At 41.4% G+C, this 21,246-nt stretch overlaps 1 protein-coding gene across 1 annotated transcript in view; it reads left to right on the top strand.

Moving 5' to 3' along the window:
- Window positions 1-19,807, top strand: part of BBX (BBX high mobility group box domain containing) — a 59,039-nt gene extending 39,232 nt beyond the window's left edge. The window contains exons 11-15 of the mRNA XM_082003297.1: window positions 20-168; window positions 7,259-7,348; window positions 15,264-15,461; window positions 16,123-16,315; window positions 19,129-19,807. Of these exons, the coding sequence (XP_081859423.1) occupies window positions 20-168; window positions 7,259-7,348; window positions 15,264-15,461; window positions 16,123-16,315; window positions 19,129-19,216 (718 nt within the window). The 3' untranslated portion in view covers window positions 19,217-19,807. The remainder of the gene's footprint in view (window positions 1-19; window positions 169-7,258; window positions 7,349-15,263; window positions 15,462-16,122; window positions 16,316-19,128) is intronic.
- Window positions 19,808-21,246: the final 1,439 nt, after the last annotated feature.

Below are 21,246 nucleotides of genomic sequence, written 5' to 3' on the forward strand. Positions count from 1 at the left end.
GGTTTTGTTTCCCCTTTAGCTTAGCAAAGTTGGAAGAAGAATTTGAAAAGAAATTCAACAGCCTCCCTCAATACAGTCCTATTACCTTTGACAGGAAAAATTCGGCTGTTCCAAGGAAAAAGAGAAAGCTTGGAAGTGGCTCGTCTGAACAACCTAAATCCAACAAAGGTAATTTACCATGTGCAATACGTTCTTAAGCAACCACAATGCTACAACAAGCTCAGGAATTTATACTTTCTTACTTTACTGTTATATATGAAAAGCATGAAGTCAAAACATTTTTCTAGCACTGAAGTTAGTTGGTTCTCACCTGGGTTAGTTTTCAGGCTGTAGTCTTCACTCCTGTTTTTTATGCTGAGTAGAACTGATTAGAGTTTGTAGATGAAATCTATTCCTCACAGCAAGCAAATTTATCAAAAGCGTGAATATTTGTGAGGTAAGTGAATTTGTCAAGTTTTCCCAGGAGAAAATGGGGAAAAAATGGCGGATGATCAAAAGGTTACATTCTGACATTTTTCAAAAGGTAGTTTTATGCTGATTTGCATTTCACTGTAATTTCAGGCTCTATGAATTAAAAAAGATAAGATAGCAGAGATGTCTGAATGAAACATTTGGATCTTTTTTTTTCATCAAGATTTTAACTCCTATCGTAAGTTTGGAGCAAAACTGTCCTGACATGATAAAAAAAGGTTAGAGGACATGAAAACCAATTCCATACTCAGCTGTGTTGCTGAGGCTCTTGGAGGGAGAAACTCATGACACATTTGGCTGTTTTATATACAACCAACCTGTGACCTATGTTTTGGTGGTATTTCAGACTCTGGCAGAAATACTGATGCATACATACAGTACAGAAGCATCACAAAATGAAGGAATGACGTACCAATAATTCTGTAAGACAAAAGGATGCTCGGAAAGTGAAGGGGGGGCAAGGGAGAACAAAGTGATGCAAAAGCCCGCACTCACCACCATGCTCAAAAGAATCCTCATTATGCACAGTTCGCAAGCATAATGAAGCTGATGTCCTTTTCTACTACTGTGGTAGTTCCACTGATTGACAGGTTTTCAGATCTAATACAGCTGTTTAAGCCAGGTGACCCTGGATTAGATATATGCCTTTTGAATGCTTCATAAATAGTCACATTACAGTATGCAGGATTGAGCAGCTGCTCTTTTCTAGTCCATGCCAATTTTGGTATTGATTTTTGTATTTATATAGTTAGATGTGGAACAGTCAGTTTTGCAAAATTAGACATGTGGTAATACCACGTGAGTTCTGACTTCAAATGCTTTTCAGTTTTTTTATGGTGTGTATTTGACGGAACTCAGTCAATGAGCGTGAATGAATTTCTTTACAGTATGATAATACAGTGGTTAATTAAGCAGTATCTGTTGGGAGCAAGATCTCCCCATCTACCGTGATCTGGCAGTTGATGTTGTAATAGCAGCTCCGTGGATTTCTTGCTTAGAGTATTTACCTGTTCAAGGGCCTGCACGTCTAAAAATTTTGCAGGCCCTAGGTTGTTTTGGAATGGCGTGCTAGAACGCTACCTCAAGTCAGGTAGCCCAGAACTGCTTTCAGCTTTTGGCTAGGTTCGTACACGAGAGCTTAATTTTTATCCTTGTTTGCACCACTTTAAAAGCTTTGGAATGTATTCGGCCACGTCTCAAGGGAAGGTCAGAAACATAACTGCAGGCAGGTTACAAGCCTGGTTAGAGGTAGTTTTGGCACAGCCCTGTGGAGGAGGCCAGGGAGCATTTGCCTTAGCTGACAATAAGCGCTCTTTAAACTAAGCCGGCTGACTTTGCACTGAAGCAGATGGTAAACAGTCACATGAACTTTTCCACCAGCTGAGCTGCAGGGCTGCAACAAGCAGCCCCAGGGCAGGAATAGCTGATACTGACACTGCTGTTTCTCTAGTGAACATCTAACCACAGCCCCAGACTAAATCCAGACGGAGCTGGTGATATCTGCTCCTAATTTCAAGGAATGCTGAATTCACTCAAGTTAGCAGGGCCAGCTGTCAGCTTGCGTCAGTCATTCCAGCTCTCTGGAGAGTGATGTTCAGCTCTCAGGAGGTAGCTGAAAAACTTTCCAACAAACCATTTTTCTTTTGGAAAAGAAAGACTGCTAAAAAGGAAATATTCCATGGCAATGGGTCAATTTTAATTTGTTTATTTTGTTACAATGCTTGAATTAGGATGTGAGTTGAGGATTTGAAACAACCTGAGCCAAACTGCATACAAGCAAGCTTACTGGCTTAGTAGGGAAAGTGTTCCAGCTGAGCCAAACATTCATTAAGCTGAATCCTCAATTTAATTTGTGGTGTACTGACAGGCCATTCAGCCTCGTCATGCTGTTGGCTTGCCTGTGAACCGTGACAAGTCCAGAGACTGTTAGAGAACACTGAGCTCCAAAGGTGTTAAGCATGCAGGTCTGCAATACTAGGCTCCTGCAAGTATTGCAGGAAATTAAAATGGTGGTGTGCAAAATGATAGAGGTTGGTTTGGAATGGTTCTGGGTTTATTGAATTGTCTTAGTTTTTTACACCATCAGAATTAAACAAAAGTAACATTCTTGCAATGTGATGAGCGTGAACCATGAAGGGTCAATATAGTCTTATGGGTGGGACTGTGTTGGGTTGCAGGAGACCTTAATTTTGTTCTGCTGTGCCCTGCATTATTACAGTGTCATGCGGAGTTGTTTCTGCTGCTTTGCTCTTCCTTGGATTGTCTCTGTCTATAAGGTGATGAGATGTCCAGCGGAAACGGTGCCCACTAGTGGTTGGGGCTTCTGATGTTTCCAAACAGCAGCTAATAAGCAGTAGGGGTAGGTTTAGTAAACACTCTATAAAATCATTCCCTGCTTTTTCTGAATGAGCATGTGCAGGATTGTAAACCTCCCAGGCATTCTCAGTCCTCAGATAAGTACTTAATTTTTGCAGTGTACAGAACAATGCCTACTAAAATACATCTAAATTCAGAAAACAGGTTGGAGTGCTGCACATTAAAACTTCCCCGGTATGTTAGGTGAATAAAAATGGAGACATTTTTTTGTTGTTATATTGGTTTGGGGGTGGTTTCACCCCCCCATAACTAGGGCTGTATGCTTTAATATGTTTTATTTTGGAGTAAACTGTGCCAGATTGATTTTCTCAAATGTCGTTAACCTATAACTACAAGAGGCCTGATCTGCTACCAAACCCAAACTGCCAGGATTGTCAGGATGTTTTTCTACTCCTAAGCAGAAAATCAGTGGATAAGTGTACACTGACTCCTTTCGTTGTGCTTGTCATGTCCAGTCCTCACTTCAGCCACTTCTTTTCATATAAAAACACCTGAATAAGCTTGTAATGTGAAAGCTGTTTCAAATCCACGTGTATAAGGGAAATTTTGACTTTCTTAGATGAGGCAGGTTTTTTCTCAAAGCTTTCCAAATTGTCCAAATTCTGCTTCCACGGAAGTTAATGGTGATCTTTCTTCGGTGGGAGCAGGATTGAACAAGCCATAATACTTTGGCAAATTCTACCTCAGGCATTTTGAACTAGGAGTGTGCATATACAATAATAATGTCACAAAATGGCTGAAAAATACAGCTATACTGAATCTGTGCAGATGGCCTGCTCCGACATTTGCTGGAGCTGTGACTGATTTCTTTTTTTTTTCTTCTTTCCAATGGCATATGTGCCAAAACATCCCACCACACAGAAGTCAGCAGTCTGCAGTGAGTCACTAATCCGCTTGTATGCAAAAATGAGCAACAGGCATAGTCATTATTTCTGCTGTGTGCTGTGAAGAAATGCTCACTTACACACTAAGCACATCACAAAAGCTTTCATTTTGGGAAGGTGAGGAGAGGAATGCATAGTGTGCTTTTATTTGGATAAGGGATTGTCTACAATTTTTTTTGTCTGTGGCCTCTAGGACTAGAAATAAAGCATCAGCTTAAAGTGGATGCTTCTTTGTGGCATTCCTCTCGGTCTTAGCTTGGTGGGTTTTTTTGGCTCAGTTCAAAGCATTCAGATGCCTGGAGATCACATGCTGTAATGTTCCAAAGATTACAACCTAAAAATACAGCATCTTCCTCCTGAGAGGTGCAGAAATGCACAGACAAATCTGTATGTGCAGAAATGCACATACAATCATGTTGAAGTGTTTTCTATTTGATCAGACCCTTTAAAATAGGGACCTTTGTGAGAGCAGAGGGGGAAATGTGGAGGAAATGCCGTTTGTTATGTATGGTGGGTTCGTTTGCTTGCCTGCTGCTTCCCTGAGCAGTTGCCACTGGCCGTAGCCAGTATTCCCAGGAGGAAATCCCTGCTGCCCTCAGTGAGCGCAATGGATGAGCCTGGGATTAGCAGGTGGCTAAACCCTATGGCAACCGCTGAAGTGCCAGGGAAAGGAAGAGCCATGTAGAGTTATTTCCAATAGAGAACGATGAGCAAGTAAACGAACATTAAAAGTTTTTTTCCGCTTTCTGTAGGAAATCACATCCACAGTCCAGTGCCTTGCAGCAAGCCTTTTGGGTTAGTTATTTTTTTCAGTCATGGATTTTCGCTGGATCAAACGTTGACAAGTGGCGTTTGTTTGCAGTCTCGGAGAGCAGGCGTAGCCCAGCCAGCCATCCTGTAACCTCCTGCATGGGTGCCCCTGGGGCACCTGCTAGTGACAACCTGAAAGGGAAGGGGCATTAACTCTATCCCAGCCAAAACCAGCGCATGATCTCAGGAATGCCCCCTTGTTCAGCCTTTCCTACATGCAGATGTCCTCTCCAGTCCAGACTATATTTTGCCTTCTCCATATTGGTCTAGTTCAGCTACATTCTATTAAAATAAAAGCTGTGTTTTTCATACCTGAATGTGCCATGCAAAGATCCTGTATTTGGCGGTTCGTTGGCTTTGGCCTTAATTTAAAGGCAGGATGGGATGTGGCCATTTTTGAAGAACCACCAGGTAGTCTGTTCAGTAATTACTAGACAACTTACATGTGTAAGCACTGAGCAGTTGTAATTTGGCTTTTCACCAAGGGCAGTAAGCATATCCTCTAGTTCACTCTCAGTGGTTCAGGCAGGGAGTGTGGGTGAAGTTTCTCATGGAGTCAGAAGTTACATTCTCAGGTCTGAATATGACATGGTGACTTAACTTAGCTGTTAGCCCATCTTCTCTTTTGCTGCATTCATGGCCAAAGGGTATTCAAATGTCAGTGGGCACTGTCTCACAGAAATAACAGCGAAAAGGGTAGGAAATTGGAATTTTCCTTATGAAAAGGAAGCTTCTCTTTTGACCCCACTGAAGTCAATGTCCTTGGATTTTCCATTTGGGAACAAAATTCTACATGCAAGTGGTGTGTACCCTACACGTACCCTGTTGTTTTTTTTTTTGGAGTACCCTACATGTTGCAGATAAAAGCTTATGACAAAGGTGCCTTGGATGGTAGAAAAGAGATGAAAGACACGGGTTTCCTTCTTCATGCAATGCGTGTCATCCTTTTGTGAGTTTTTCACGTCAGTTATTCTGCTTAGAGTTACTGACTGGCTGACAATTATGATACTGATTGAAATGGTCTATAGGGTGCAGGTTGAGCTGTAGAAATGGAGACTTCTGTGATGCTATGTAACGTTGCTTATTCCAAGCACCTGCAAAAATCACTACTTTGCTAATTAAAAAAAAAAAGTTGTAAGAATCATTTAGTTATGTACCTCTGCCTCTCTCACTTTCTGGAACTGTTGTGGGAAGACTTGTCTCTGTTGATGTGGATGAAGTGTTCAACCTTAGTCTTCAGAAAAGCTCAGGTTTTTCACTTAGGCTTTCCCTCAGCCTGCCTGAGCTTTTTTATTCCTTGTTTTGTATTTTTATTGCACTGACAATAGACTGCTTATCCAACTCTGATACTTAGGAAGCTATTGTAAAATTTGCAGAACAACACTTGAATCAGTTTGAGTGAATATGGCCTCTTTATTGAACTTTCTGATAATTTTTTTATACAAGTTCTAGTGAAGCTTTTCTCATTCAAGCTGATGTTGCCTAAGGTGGTGTCTTGCTTGGATGTTACTTAGTTTGTTGTTTGACTTCCTAGATTTTTGGGAAATTATTAATCTTTTCCCTAAGTCTTGATTTCTTCAGTAGTAAAAAACAAGCAGCAGTGAGCCACAGAGCCAACATGTATAAAAATCTTAGGGGTTTTATGCCTGTTTCTGGCTGGATTTTAGCTTTCTTTCAGTAATTTTCAATATTATTCAAACAACCTAGTGTCTGTAAATGGTTTTTCCCTCATAAGGCTAGATCCTTCTTCCATGTGCTACACACTTTTCTCCTTCTTTCCCTGCATATAGAGAGTCAGTGATGGCAAATTGCAGATACATGATGTAGACTTAACCTTGACCGTGTGTTACTGCATGGTTGCAAGTTGTGTCTCAGTAGCCAATGCATGTATCTGGTTCCTTTTAAGGATGAGGAGGAGTGGAGGAGGCCAGTATTTGTGGTGGGTAGAATGCTGTTCCAAGTCAGCTGCAGGTGGGAAGGATACCCATGGGTCAAGATAAAGACAGTTCAGAAAGTGAAGGGGGGGCAAGGGAGAACAAAGTGATGCAAAAGCCCGCACTCACCACCAAGAAATTGATGCCCAGCCAGTCTCTGGGCAAGGACTACTTTGGGAAAAACTCTCCCCCCAGTTTTATTGCCTAGCATGATGTTACACGGTATGAAATACCTCTTGATCAGTGTGCATCAGCTGTCCCAGCTATGTCCCCTCCCAACCTCTTGCACACCCTCAGCTTGCTCGCTGGGGTGGCAGTGAGAGAGAGGGAGATCTTGATGCCCTGTAAGCACCACCCGGCAGTAAGTAAAATTTGGTGTATTACCAACACTGTTTTGGTCACTGGTCTAAAACACAGCACCATCCAGGATGCTGTCAGGAAAGTTTACTCCATTCCAGCCAAACCCAGTACGCATCCAAAAGAGAGCATATCTTTAAACAAACATGGAAGCAAAACCCTTGTTTTGTCATATGGCTAAGCTTTCCTAAGGTCATCATTCTCCAAAATGCTTTGTATGCCCGTAACAGTTGGGAGCTGATGGGTTGAAGTACAGCCTGCTGAAAGCCTCCAAAGTCCATTTTGGGCAGAAGGTCTGGTTTTGTGCTTCCCCATGAAATGACATCCTGTATTAGTGGAAGGGGAGGTTGTATAGTACATACTGTGACTATTGTACTCTTTTTAAAACTGCTGATTAAAAGTATGTATTGTTAATGTTGTCTGTAGGTTCATTCCAGTCTCAGAAAAAGAACTTATTCCACAAAATTGTCAGCAAATGTAAGCACAGAAAGGAGAAGCTTAATGTTCCGGACAAAGGTACTGGTGCATTACTTAGTTAAGGTTTTCAGCCGCCTTCTCTCTCAATTCAGTATCATGGAAATGCTTCTAGACAGAGGCTACTCAGCTCTCTAGTCTTTGGTTGCTTTGGTCCCTTATTTCCCTGTCTGCTTGATTCCATTACCTGCTGGCTCCAGTTGATCATACTGCCTTATTCCAGTATGATGCTGTTTTGTTTTTAATTGGCATGTCCTTAATTACAGTTTCCCTGCTCCAGATGCTGTTGCAGCAGAGCTGACAAAGCAAGGGCAGTTCTGCAGTTGGCCCTGAACTCTTTATCTAGAGTTCTCATAGCTCTCTAGTCCTTTCGTTGCTCCATTCCTTCTGTATCAGAGACCATATTATCTATCCCTTTGCCAGAGCATTTAGCTATGTCCCTATCTCTTCTCCCTCTGATTTCCCTCTGCCTAGAACTTTGCAGACTGCAGCTGGTCAGGATATAAGAGCTTGTTTCTGTGCCAGAGCTCAGAAATACTAACCTAAACCAACCCTCCCTTTGTAGAAGTCTTAACCAGCTTTCTGTTTGCCTCAGATTGAAGATAACTTTGACATTTTTTTTTTTAACTTATGTCCTGGACTTGCTCTGCCCGCTGTCCTGCTGGTAACCCTCCAAAGTCTTTTTCTTGTTACAGTATTGTGGTCCTGCGTATCTACAACTCTGAGGGGCATTTTCAGGTGTACACTATGTACAGGATTATAGCTTAGCCTGTTTCCTTGGGTCCTTGGGGTTTTTTTCTTTTGTAGTCATGTTGCCTACACTGTCCAAATCATGCCCAGGTTGTTCCTTAGCCTTTCCACAGTGGAGTTCTCTTCCACATCATCCCTGTGTAGTAGAGCCTCTCTGGAGCTACCTAAGTAAGCAAGACCATGAATTTCTTTCATTTTTTTCCCCATCCATATCCATCTCTAAGATAATAAAATGGCTATCCCCATCTCCAGTTCCCCCAGCTACCTTTATGCTTAATATCTTTTCCTAAGGCTTAGCCGTGTCTTTTCCTTTACTTTCCTGATGCCATGTTTTCTATCTTTAGTGGTGTACATGCACTATTTTCCCACATAGGCTCTGTCAGCTCTGCTGCATTCAACGGCACAAATATTTTGAAATTACTTGCTCTGTTTCATTGTATTTGTACAACAAACATATTGTGGGAGTCGCTTACAAGAAGTAACTATCTCGCTTCCATGCTGGTGTGAAAAAGGCATCATACATTAACATAGCTTTTATTAGGTGCTATTCCGATTTTTGTCCCTGAATTATTAATAGACCATGTAGACAAATCAGTAAGAAAAATGGGTGTTTAAATTCTCCTGTGGGAAAAGAAACAGAAAGCATTTCTGCATGATAGAGTAAGCAATATAAATATACTAAACTCTGCAGATATAAAATGTGGCTAAACAAAATGTCAAAACCTCCACTTGATTATATCAAAACAGGCTGGTTTCTTTTAAAGTGAAGTGTGCACTACGATCAAAGATTCAAGCCTGGCAAGTGTTGAGTACCCTGGCCTCATTCCAGCACACACAGAGGCATGTCCTTGGAAGTTAAGCATGTGAATAATGTCATCGTGTCTAAACATTAAAGATGTGTCTGTGCATTTGCTGGAGTAGGGCCAGTGTGCAAGTTCTTCCCAAGACTGAAGCAAAGACACGAGGAACTTTGCAGTCTTACACAGCCCACATAGAAATCATCAAAGGAAAGTCAGTGGAGATATATATCTATATACCTATATATCTATATACCTATATAGGTATATAGGTATATAGATATATAGGTATATAGATATATAGGTATATAGATATATAGGTATATAGATATATAGGTGGGGAACTGCATTTTCTCTGAGTTACAAAGGGGGAAAAATCTGGGGTCTGGGCTACTCTTAAGTGTACCACGTAGTGACACTGAAAGCAAAGCATTATCAGCAAAGTGCAGTGTGGGTATGGCCTTGGCAGGCGGCGTAGGCAGGCGGCGTACAGCCTCGTCATCATGTGCTGCCTACGTAACTTCATCCTTCCATGAGTTCCTAGGCAGCGAGGCCCTAAACTCTTTGACTCCACTGTCCCGTGTTCTGCAGCATTCAAGCTGGGAATCCCAGCATCTTCATTTCAATTCAAGTATACAACAACTTAGTGAATCAAACACTAAATGAAAATTTCAGCTCCTTTTGGTGATTAGTCTATATCTGTGGTGAGTCACAAGTCTATGATGTGTGGGTTTGGTTTTTATGGAGTTAATTTTGCTGGAGAAAGGAGCTTGAATATTCTTACAGCTGAAGAGGAGACACTTGGAAGGGTTGCTGTCAGCAGAGGATCATGCTGGATTCACGTTTTGTCATCTTGAAAAGTGTGTGTGCCTGTGTGCATCTGTGTTTTGAATGAAGAAAAGTGCAGTAAAGGCAAATTTTGACGTGATTGGATCATGTTGTCTGGGTCTGTCTCTGGTTTGAGTATCTGAGTGAATTTTGGCTGCATGTGACCACATCGTACACAGCATCGTCAGTGCAAATCACCGTATTATGAGTTTGGAGGTGTTCATAGAGGTAGATACAGCCCAGGAAAATACCAGCAGACATGCCGCAATCCCTGCTCCTCCTAGCAGGGAGCACACAGTAATGCAGATGAATATGTTGAGAGATGTCACTTCCTTAGGCAGGCTGACAGAAGCACAGCTGGACCCATCCCTGTTTGGGGGATTTGAACACCACTCGGCTGAGATTTACTTTCTTCCACGGTCAAGGCTTTCTGAGGGGAAGCAATACTTTAAATAACAAGGGCTAAGTCACAACTGTTGACTCCGTGCAGGTACGTTTTAGTGAGCTGTGCTGAGAGCTCTTGCATGGTTTGTGTAACAACCAAATACAGTGTTGGCCTTTGCACCACGTGGACATACACACCAGCCTTAACAGTGGTTGGTGTGTGAAGGAGCCCAGGCCTCTGTGGCTGGTAGAGCTAACTGCCTGCTACTGATCACCCACCAGCTCTCCCACACACACATCAGCCTGTACAGCCTTAGCACATGTGTTTGGCCAAGAACAGAAAGTGCAGCAAATTAGCGGAATGACCTTTTTTTGCCTTCTGCTGAGAAAGCCCTGTTGTGTGGGGCCTGCAGCCCAGAGGGAGTCAGCAGCTCTGTGCTATTGTGCCTTTGGCATCCATCCAGGCTGGAAGATGGTTGGGTCAGCATAGGCTCATGCAGCGCAGCTTCCCATCTGGGCAGCTGTTCCATACACCTGGCTTGACCATCCGCTGCCTTGTCAGCTGGTGGCACTCTGCTGGTTAGTGCCCAGCCTTTGCTGCAGCTCTGTGTGCTGCCTGACCCCACGAGCAGTATTGCAGCAGCATCCCATTGTCAGAAGAGCTGGAATTTCCACCAGGGTGTAGGTCACAGTCTGCTTGACATCACTTCCTTGGTGATGTGGTTCCCCAGGCACTGGTAAAGAGCATGCTACATGAAGCTTTGCTCTGCGTTGCTAGGCTTCTTCTTTTTAACTTAATAAAGACCATTAAACCATTACAGTCCACCTTTCCTTCTCGATACCAGCATGCTTGGACCTACAGAGCATTTATTCTCCACTAGATGTGGTTAAACTCCTGCAACTCTCTCTGGTAATGGGCATTGCTGAAGAAATGGTTTTAAATGTCTCGTGTCTTGCTGAAGTTCAGTCTGAAATGCTTGTCCTCTTCTGTGGTGTGCTGAGTCAGTCCAACTGACTTCAATTTTTCTTGTTCACAAAAGCAGATGATACCTGCTCAGTCTTGAGTGACACCAGTAGCAAATTCAGCATTTTCAATATACACCTGGCTCTGTGATTTGAGTGTTTTCCAAAGGGAGTTCTGTCTTACCCCATCCTTGTTCAGCACAGAATAGATAAAGACCCTATGGAATGCACATTACAGCTGTTCCTGAGAGCACCTTGGCTGGCTTTGCTCTAATTGCATACTATACACTGCAGCCTTAAAATCATGGTTAGCAAGAATGTTCCAATCTCCAGCCACAAGCTTTACACTTTACACGAATACTGATAATTAAAATAAATGAGCAATACCAGAGCAGTGAGTCAGGTCTTTTAGATCCTCGCTTCCTCTCTTTGTTGTTTTTTTTTCCTCAAGTTTAAGACTTGAGTTATAGCTAAGCCAGTTTCTCATGTCAGACTTGTGCATCTTGTGCTCCATGCTTGGTTCCTTCTTGCATTGTAGATGGGGGAGATAAGACTACATGTGCTCTGCAGGCCTGCAGAGTGGGGTGAACTGTCCATGCTAACTTTTAACAAATCTAGAGCTAGATGGTTTTCTCTCAAAACCATTTGTGACTGGTGTAAGCATGCCAAAAGGCCCACAACTTCATATCATGCACTCAACTCTGCTTGCAGAAAGAGCCCCCTAGTTCTGCATGTGCTACTGTCATGTGGAAAGCTAACCATGTAAATACCTGTTTGCAGGACTGCACAGTAGCTGCAGAACCTCATTTCATTTCTAGACAGAATTCTTCTGAAAATTAGCTGAGCTCTACATGGGACAGCTTTTGAACACAGGACAGTATGGAAACAGAAGGGATATGAAATGGGCTAAATAAATTATTAAAGACAAATACAGGGCATTAAATTTGTTTAGCCCTTTCCTTTCTGCACAGCAAAAGTAAGTCCTGGTTTGGAGCATCCATGTGGATATACCTTTGTCAGTGGAAGCAATGGGGTGCAGTTCCTCTCGGAGGAGGTGCAGGATGAAGACCCCTATTAGAACCTAGCCGAGCTATACGATTGTTGAAGTATGGACTTCTTTCTCCTCTGGAGATCAGTGCAAAGCGTCTTGTGAGTGAAGCTTTTGTATGATTTCCTCCAAGTTAGGTTTTGTGTCTGCTTGAATGATAATCCATAAAGAAGTCAGTGAAATGATCTCTCATCCCGATGTACACTAAGACTGCTAGAGAAGAAAGAAGCCACTCTTCCCTTCAACACCCCCATGAAAAAATACTCTTTCACTGTTCACCCTTAATTCTTCCTTCCTTCAAAGCTCTATGGCAGCAGGAGTTATGATGAAGTGATAAAGAGCTTACTTGGGAGCTAGAGGAGGAAAAAAAACAGAGGACTCTCCGGTCTCATTTCAAGGATTCAGAAACTTGAAAACACGGAGAGGGAATATGCTGCTACATCCTGAGTTTGTCAACCACTTTCTGGTATTTCTTAGTCAAATACACCAACATGGTATAGTCCTGCAACTAATCTGTTGCACATTTTCTTAGTTTTGTGTCTTTAATACTATCGCATCTTTTTATTTTTCTTCCAAGATAATGTCTTAATCTTTAATTTCTTGAGCGTTTTGATGCATACAATATGAGAAAGAAAACAAATGTAGAAGGGAGCAGTCTGCTGTATTGACCAATCACATTAATTTCCAGAGACCTGACATGGCCTTAATATACAACACGTTAATTAAAAACATACCAAATCAGGTTTCTCTCCATTGTATGTTGTTTATTGTTTGAAATCATGTCTTATTATTTTTATTAAATATAAAAAAAAGCTTCCTTGTATTACTAAGATTAAAGCCATTATAAACTCAATCAAACTAGAATTAAACAGCACTGTCAAAGTCCTATCTAATTAGAGCAAATCCCTGAATCAGAATTAACAAATTGTGTTGAACTACAACCAAACCATTACAGTAATACATAATCAACGCTTATGAATTCCAAAATAAGAAATCTAGGGAGAAAGCTGCCCATTTGATTTTATATTCCAATTGAGATTTTGGTCTCAGTGCAGTCAGCTTATCTGAACATCTCACTATTAGCCCAGTAGAGTTACTTGAAAGTCACATTTGCAGTCATTGGCGCTTCTACTTAACTGGACTGCTACAGAGCAGATCTTTTCCTGTGACTTCTCTTGCACTTTTTAGGAAAAATAAGTTTCACAGTATAGCTCTGCTATGGAAAGGTTAGCAGCTGTAGCTAAACACTGAGAAAAGCTAATTGAAGCTGTGTGCTTTTTTCAAAATAAAGAGTGTGTACAAGTTCAAAAATATTTTACAATACAAGATACGAAGGTGAATTAAGAACATAAACAAATTAACGTTTGGAACATTTCCAGATGTTTTTACACACATGTACTAGATCTGATTATATTCTTACACCATAAAACGTTGAAAGGTCCTTTCCCACTTAAAACAAAAGAGCAAAGGGCAACAGCTAACAAGATAAAATGCGTTACAGCTATTCGCTTCACACAGTCCACATTGTCGCAGTTAACAGTCGAAGAACCTAGCAAAAGATAGAGGTTATGTTAGCCATACCTTTGAATAGGAAGCTCATTAAATCTACAAAACATATAATAAATAAATAGTAAATACACAGTAAAATGAAAAAGGGCAAGGTCCGTGCAGACTGCTTGGCTATTGTGCATGGTTTGTGGGGTTGGGTGCTCCTGTGTGACACAACGAGTCTCAGTGTAGGAGGTTGGTCTTGTTCAGTGCTTAGCCCTTCTGAAAGAGCACTGGTTTGCGCTCCAGCTTGAGTTCTGTGCATGTAATTTTTGCTGGTCCTACCACCCAGAAAGTGAATAAATGGGATTTAAACATATCTTTAAAACAGGAAGAAAGATGGAAAGAAATGATGGGAAAGAGAAAGCTAACTGTAGACACAGTAACAGCTGTGAAATATATAAAGGACTGGTGTAAAGAGATGGGGTATAACTTGATGGGTAGTAAAGAAGATAATGAATTGAAAATGTATCAGGGGAGATGAGGTGCAGGCATTAGGAAAGGATATGTAATCATTCAGGATTGCATGCACTGGGAAAAAGTACCCCAAGGACTTGGTGCAGACTCTATGGGTGCTCCCAATTTCAAAACAGATTAGACAGGCATCTGTAAGAAATTGCTTGGACATTCCCTTTGCTACTTACAGTCTCTAACGCTAGCTTATAGTGATCACAGATGGGATAGTCCTCGTAATACTTTTATTACAGGAGGAAAAAAGATGTCACAGATTGTATTTACGGGCTAGTGGTACCCTATGGGTATCAGCTATATGGCTTACTAAGTCAGTGGAAATTACAAGTGATTGACAGCTATGCACTGATCTCAGACTTTGGAAGCTCAAATACATTTTGTGATTGCTGTCTGACTAATTTCTTCATGAACGAGATTAAAGTGACTGTTTAGTCAGGTGAAAGTTCGCGATCATGTTCTAATTCAGGGCAGAAGGATACTTCAATATGCCAACACTGGTGCGGTTGAGAAAGATCCAGACTCTTTCTTTCTCACTTCTGACTTTATGTAGGCAGCATTTCCATCATGGTATTTTATCCTGTGCTTGCTTTCGGTTTTTTTTTTTAGCAATCCTGTCTTAAACTGTGATCCAGCTCTGCTTTTGTATTTGCTGCCTTTTGGGTGTTTTTTAAGGTTTGTTTATTTTTTTGTAAAGGCAGTATTTCCCTCTGCTTAGAGAAGACAACGTAGAGCGACTGTAGTGGGAAGACTGAGGGTTAGTCAGGAATTCCTGAATTCTGCTTCTGAGTCCATCTGTGAGTGAAGATAAGCTTACGTGAAGGCCATTATTGTTCCTTAAATACATTTTGTCTCTTAGCTACTTGCTGGCGTATTCTGCTGCAGAGTGTTTTATGCAGACTGTTTGATACCCTGCTCCCACTGAAGTGCTACTGCCTGTCTCACAGTTTTCTTTGCAATTATTAAAAATTTGAACCTTCCAGGATATCTTTAAAAGCTAATGCTGCTATTCCCCTGCAAACATCCGCAGCATTGGGATCGTATCTTGCCATGGGTTATGCTCTGAGTACCTGTGAGGGAAGGCTTTATGCAGATAGATGCAAAATGGTAAATGAGCATAGCTAGTAGCTGAATTATTCTACATGTAAAACTGCATTTTTTGCTCTTTCAGCCATACTCTCAGAAGACAGGAATTCCAGTGAGTCTGCCTGGAAGAATAAAATTTCTATATCTGCCCTAAACACTCCAGAGCCAGCAACGATGCATGAGCCTTTAGTTGGCAGCCAGAAAAGGAAGGCGAGGAAAACTAAGATCACACACCTTGTCCGAACAGCAGATGGTCGAGTGTCACCAGCAGGAGGGACACTGGGTAAGGAAATTAGAATTTGACTTTTATTAAAAGTGAATGTTTGGAGACAGTTTGGGAGCACAAGAAACCTATCAGGGAAGTATTTTTCAGTTAGCTTGTTTTCATGCCTGCTTAGAAATGTTGTTCTTTAAAATACAGGTGTCAATCAACTGGGAAATCAGTGAGTCTATAATGGCAAACTTCTTTTATTTGAATGCCCAAATCTCTCATGTCTCCCTGGATATTTGTCTCTTAAGAACTGAGAGCTGATATAGAGAGAAATGGAAAATGGTTACCTTTCATAATTTGTTTCTAGTCCAGCAAAGAAATTACACTGCACCTAGTTAGAGGATGTAAAAATGAATCTGTAATATGCCACAGTGCTTGCAGGAGTCCTCTGCAGTTGAGAGAATCTTTCAGGACTTCTGTATCTAAAACATACACAAAAGCTCTCTTGCCTGACCTAAAAGATCAAACTCAGTTGAATGCAAGATCAGGAAACTGCTTCATAAACCTTAGTACTGTGCTTCTGCCAATAGCTTGGGTCGGAAGAGGTTGCAGGATGAATCGGATTACACTTGCAAAATCAAAGTCCTAAAGGTGAAGATTCTGTTAACACCAGTCTAGCCTGTATATTGATGGGCTGTTGTGAATTTAAGGGCTTAATTTTCTTTTATTGCAGAGGAGAAGCCAAAAGAGCTGCCACAAAGTACTCTTCAGAAAACATCAAGTGCAGAAGCAGGTTGCAACAGTGAATGCTCCAGAAATGCAGAGACAGAAGAAAATCATAGTATTACGTCAGATATGCCAGCAGTGTCTGCATTTTTTAGCTTAGCTGCTCTGGCAGAAGTAGCAGCCATGGAAAATGTTCACAGGTATGGTTTTCTTTTCCCCTTGTGGCCTAAGTGAATAGTATGTGGTTGCCAGCTTGTTCAGAAAGCATGTGTATTTCAGACTGTTTAATTTGGCATTCTATGAATGTCTGTTTTATACCAGTTGCTTAGTAGTGTTAAGTCTTCACCGAAATGACAGCGCAATCTATTTCAGTAGTCAGTAAAATGATCCTCCCTGGTAAGCTTATCTACCAATTTTTGTGTATAAACAGGTTCATATGCTCCTTGAGATCCTAATGATGGAGGGTTTCTAATTATCAGATGCCATTTGTCAGATAATAGCAGATTTAAATAGCTATTGCATGCTGGTTTGCATTTTGTAGTGGCCTAAGACTGTGAAGAGAACTTCAACTGAAGTTTTTATGCTGAATATGGCTGAAGGAAGCTGACTTGTTATTTTTACTCTTGTGCTTTGCTGTGTAGGAGGCAAAGCACCTGCAGAACGGCAATAGGGCAGAACAGCTTTAGGTGACGGAAAGCCTTGTTAGTTTGGGTTGGTCCTCTCAGTTACGGAGTAGACCATCCACACAGATAAGGTGGAGAATGCGCAGGTTACATAGGGCTGTTGGATCAGTTCAGCATGGTCAGATCCTGCATGCTAGACTTGTGGTGGGAGGAAACCAATGACAGCAAGTCCTCTGTGGAGGAGTTGTTCTTTGTGTTCTCCAGTGTTGTTCTTTGATGCTGCAACTTATTGGAGATGAAACCCCATCCTTTTCTGCAGTGGAAAGTCAGTGAGAAAGTGCTGGGCCAGTTTGAAACCATCACAGCCTCTGCAAATGGCATTTGACAGGTTGCTGTCTGCCTAAAAAACTCCGCAAGACAATGGTTGATGAAACCATTCACAACCTCAGTTTACAGTTGATTTCATGGCCCCGATCAGCCGACCCAGTCCTGTTTGTTCAGGCTGCACATGAAACATTGAAGGGCTTCTTAGAAGCTCAGGGGCCCTAGAAGAAACAAAGCCAGCTGAACCCAGCCTGCCAGCTCCTCTCTGCAGAAACTGTTGTCTTGTTTTGGGTGAGAGGTGTTTTCATACTGCAGTCAGCCTGGTCTTTCCTCCCAGCATTGCAAAACAAAGTGTCTGCTATCAAGACAGCAGAAGTCTGAACTCATTTCTGTCATCTTCTGTGGTCAAAAGCCACGAAGTGAGGCTTGGGGAAGTGCTGTGCTAAGCTCTGCTCTCACTCATGCTCTTGTGGTTTCATTGATTTCCATTAACACTGACCAGAATTGCACAAGAGCAACAGGATTCGCTTTGCTGTGGTTTTCCCTTCTTTGTTCCTCTAAGAGTTCTTGTCCTCTTCTTTTCCCTGTTGAAGCGAGCTAACGTTTTACATAGCCTTCTGTTTGGGTCTTTCTTTCCTACTCCCACCTTTTGTCATCTCATCATGCAGCTAGAGCAGTGCAGCACCTTCCATGAAGCCTGAAAACACCAAACCAACAAATGTCCAGCAACTGTTGCAAATTCCAGCTTGTAAATGCCGCCAGGGGCAAAACGACAACAGGGGAGGACTCCTTCCCTGTAGAAACACAGCCATGTCTCTCACAGACTTGGCAAATGGAAGTCAAAACAGAAACCTAAATGTGATGGGCTAGATGCTTCTCTATTTTCTACTCGGTTGACTGTTATCTTTTGCAACTCACTTCTTTATTTGCAAATAGCCGGAAGTGAGAACAACAGCATTAGAGGTTTGCTTGATGTGTTTCTTCAGTGTCTGAATTTAATTATTAAAAAATTTCACAGACCCTTGGGCCATGGAAGCCAAACTCCTTTTTAACTGTAATTAGAGCTTGTCTGGAAGTGGCAGCATGTTTTTCATTTGAAGCCTTCTGTATAGCTTTATTTACCTTGCACATGCCCTGGTAAAGCGCTGTGAACCTGAGCTGCATTTTGTGCCAAGGCCACTTCCTTGCACTCCAGGTGTGCAAAGCATGTTGGTGCCTCCGTTTCTGATGGGGTCTTAGCTGTGCCAGAGGAGGTAAAGTGGCCCTTGCATATATAAGAATTGGACACCAGATTTTCATTGCTGCAAATGACACATACTGTAACAAAAATAGATCCTGACTTGTGAGATTAGATAACAGGCAGTGACGTGCTTTGTGCACGTACTTTAAAAGGCAAGCTGCAAAGCCGCTCTCCCAAGTCCATCTGCTATGATGATTAATGTTGATTTCCAGCACGTAATTCTGGCACATTTTATTTTTATGATACCCTCTGCCAGGGGATCATTTGTAAATTAACACTGCTGTAGTAATGAAAGAGGTGTTGTGCTGGGCTAATGAAGTGTTAAGTCATGAAACTTGGAGTAATCCCAATGCGCAACTCTGCTGATGAGTGTATTTCCATACTGCTTAAAAGCTGGCTATTGACTCGCATTAACATGATAGATGTCTCTGTGCATTTACCTTCTCTTGCCACGCGAGCTGGCCACTCGGCTTCTCAGGGCTGAAGCCACTCCCTTACAAAATGAGTAACAGTACTTGTGCACTCTTAATTTACTCTTCAGCCGTGCATTTTGTTTTGTGTAGTCGAATACCATCATGTCTTGGTTCTCCCTGTCTTTACATTGTGTTGCAGGTTGTCCTTAGGATAGTGTGTTCCAGTTGCAGGAATACCTCTAAAAGGAGCGTGTAATAGCAGTACATGGGCATCTGTAGCAGCAGGGAGTTACGGTGCTGTGATGTCAGATGTTAAACCGTATCACGTGCCGCTTTCCATCCGTTCTGGTCTGATAAAAGCACCTCCCATGCTCCATATAATGATGGGTGGCTTTTCTTTTCTTCTTTTGCAGAAGTCAGAGGGCCACACCTCTCCCACATGATGGACAGCCAAATGAAATGTCTCAGGCTCCAGTGCTTATTTCCTGCGCTGACCAGTGAAGCTCCACTTTATTGTAAAACATTGTGCTTTACCTAATATCCTAGCCTTGTCTTTACCAAGGGAAGCTAGTCAGTCCATATGATGGAAACTATAGACTGCAAGCAAGTGCTTATTGCTCTGAGTGGCCCAGAATTCACTGGAAGCCAGGCGTTAGCAACTTGGGCCAGGTCCTCAAATCGGAACCCAGTATGTAGGAGGGTGATATTAATTGTCTATTAATGAACAGAAATGGAATGATCCCAGAGCTTGCTTTCTATTGAAGGCTTTTAAACAGTAAATAGGTGGTTGGTGTGAAAAAGGCTGCCTTTACTGTTAGCTCACACAGCATCTCTTTTACCAACCAGAGTACGGCAACTAGTTTCGTATAATACCTAGTTACTCTAAATGAAAATGAAAAAAAAAAAACCAACAACAACAAAAACACTGACGCACTGCACTAGTTATTATTAGATATTCTTAGTCATTTTTGTACATGAAGATTTAAGTTCTAAGATGGTTTATATTAATAGGTTATGCCTACGTTTATATTGTAGAATGAATTTAAAACCTGTTCCAGAGAACTCAAGGCAGCCTGGACAGATGTACCATTGTTAGCGGTGTTTGGGCAGCCATGTGGTCCAGATGTTCTGCACTTTTATATTTGCCACCAGAGTGGTAGAGTTTACTGGCAAAAATTCTGACAGGCTATGTTTGGGTTTGTTTCTTTTTAATTTAGCTTTGAATAACCAGGATGATGTGCATTAGAAAAAGGAGTGGTATATGGAAAAGAAAATACTGCAGATAATTGACTTGTCTTTCATGCCTTGGAGGGTTCCTTTATTTTTGCATAGATATCTGAGCAACTTGGTGAAACTTTCCTGTAAACAAAAAATATTGCAAATGCGTTTTTCAAAAGTGACCTTAGTATTATTTCACCGTTCTAAAAATCTAAAACCGTGACTTTTCAATATACATGTACACTGATACACATACCTTTTACATTTTGCAGACACTGGCATTGTTGTAGTTACTATGCACAGTCCAAATTGGCTTCAGAGTTTGCGTAAAGGGCCAATTACAGTTTGTGTTGGTAAAGTGACAAGTTTTGAACAGATAAACTACAACCGAAGAGTAATGTTTTACTGAATTCAGACCACCAAATAGATCCATCTGCCAGTTTCTGTCTTTGCTTATGTTGAATTTTTGTGTTTTGCTCTCATAAATACATCCCAAAAGCAGGCCAAGTGTATCACTTGGCCTCTTACCTTCACTATCTTGACTTACACTATTGTATAACCAAGCATTGATTCCTACCAACAGATGCAAAACGATCACTAGTAATTGATCTAAAGCTACAAATTCAACAGGGTACTTCTTCTATAGCACAAGATGTTTCCCTACATTTTGCATTGTAGCACAACAATTTACCAAATTGGACTCCAGCAATAATTTTCTATTAGTCTTCGTCATACCGGCTGAACTTTTGATAGTATTAGATTGAGTTTGAAGTTCTTTGAATTAAGTCTTTAAATGATGCGAGTTTACATCATTCTATCAGGCATTCTTATTTATACTTGACTGAATTGATAATGTGTTTTGGGGTTATTTTGTAACTAATTTGATGTAATAGCCATATGGACAGTAACTCTATTAATGCTTGCTAGGTTTAGCCTTTCATTGTTGTAGTTAAGTAAAAGTCTTTGGTTCAGTGTCGGGAAACAATACACAACATACCACACGAGTTGTAACAAAGGATTAAAAGTCTGACAAAAGGCAGGTAGCTGGGGAAGTGTCACTGAAATGGCACCATCAAGGATGCATGTGTTGGAAGAAGGGAACAACAACAAAAGAACAACAAAATTTACGAGCCAATGAGTCAGTGAAAAGGCTTTTTAAAAATTCAGGTGAATATATGACTAAGAGCCCCTAGAATGCCATTGCAGCCTATGGCAATGTTTTTAATAAAATTTTATTAAAGTTTTATAAGTTATTTTAACAAGACGGGAAAAACTTAAAAGACTTAAAACTGTTGGGTCACAGCAAGGTGGCT

The sequence above is a fragment of the Phaethon aethereus genome, assembly GCF_964289735.1.
Source record: "Phaethon aethereus genome assembly, chromosome: 1".
Classification (NCBI taxonomy): domain Eukaryota; kingdom Metazoa; phylum Chordata; class Aves; order Phaethontiformes; family Phaethontidae; genus Phaethon; species Phaethon aethereus.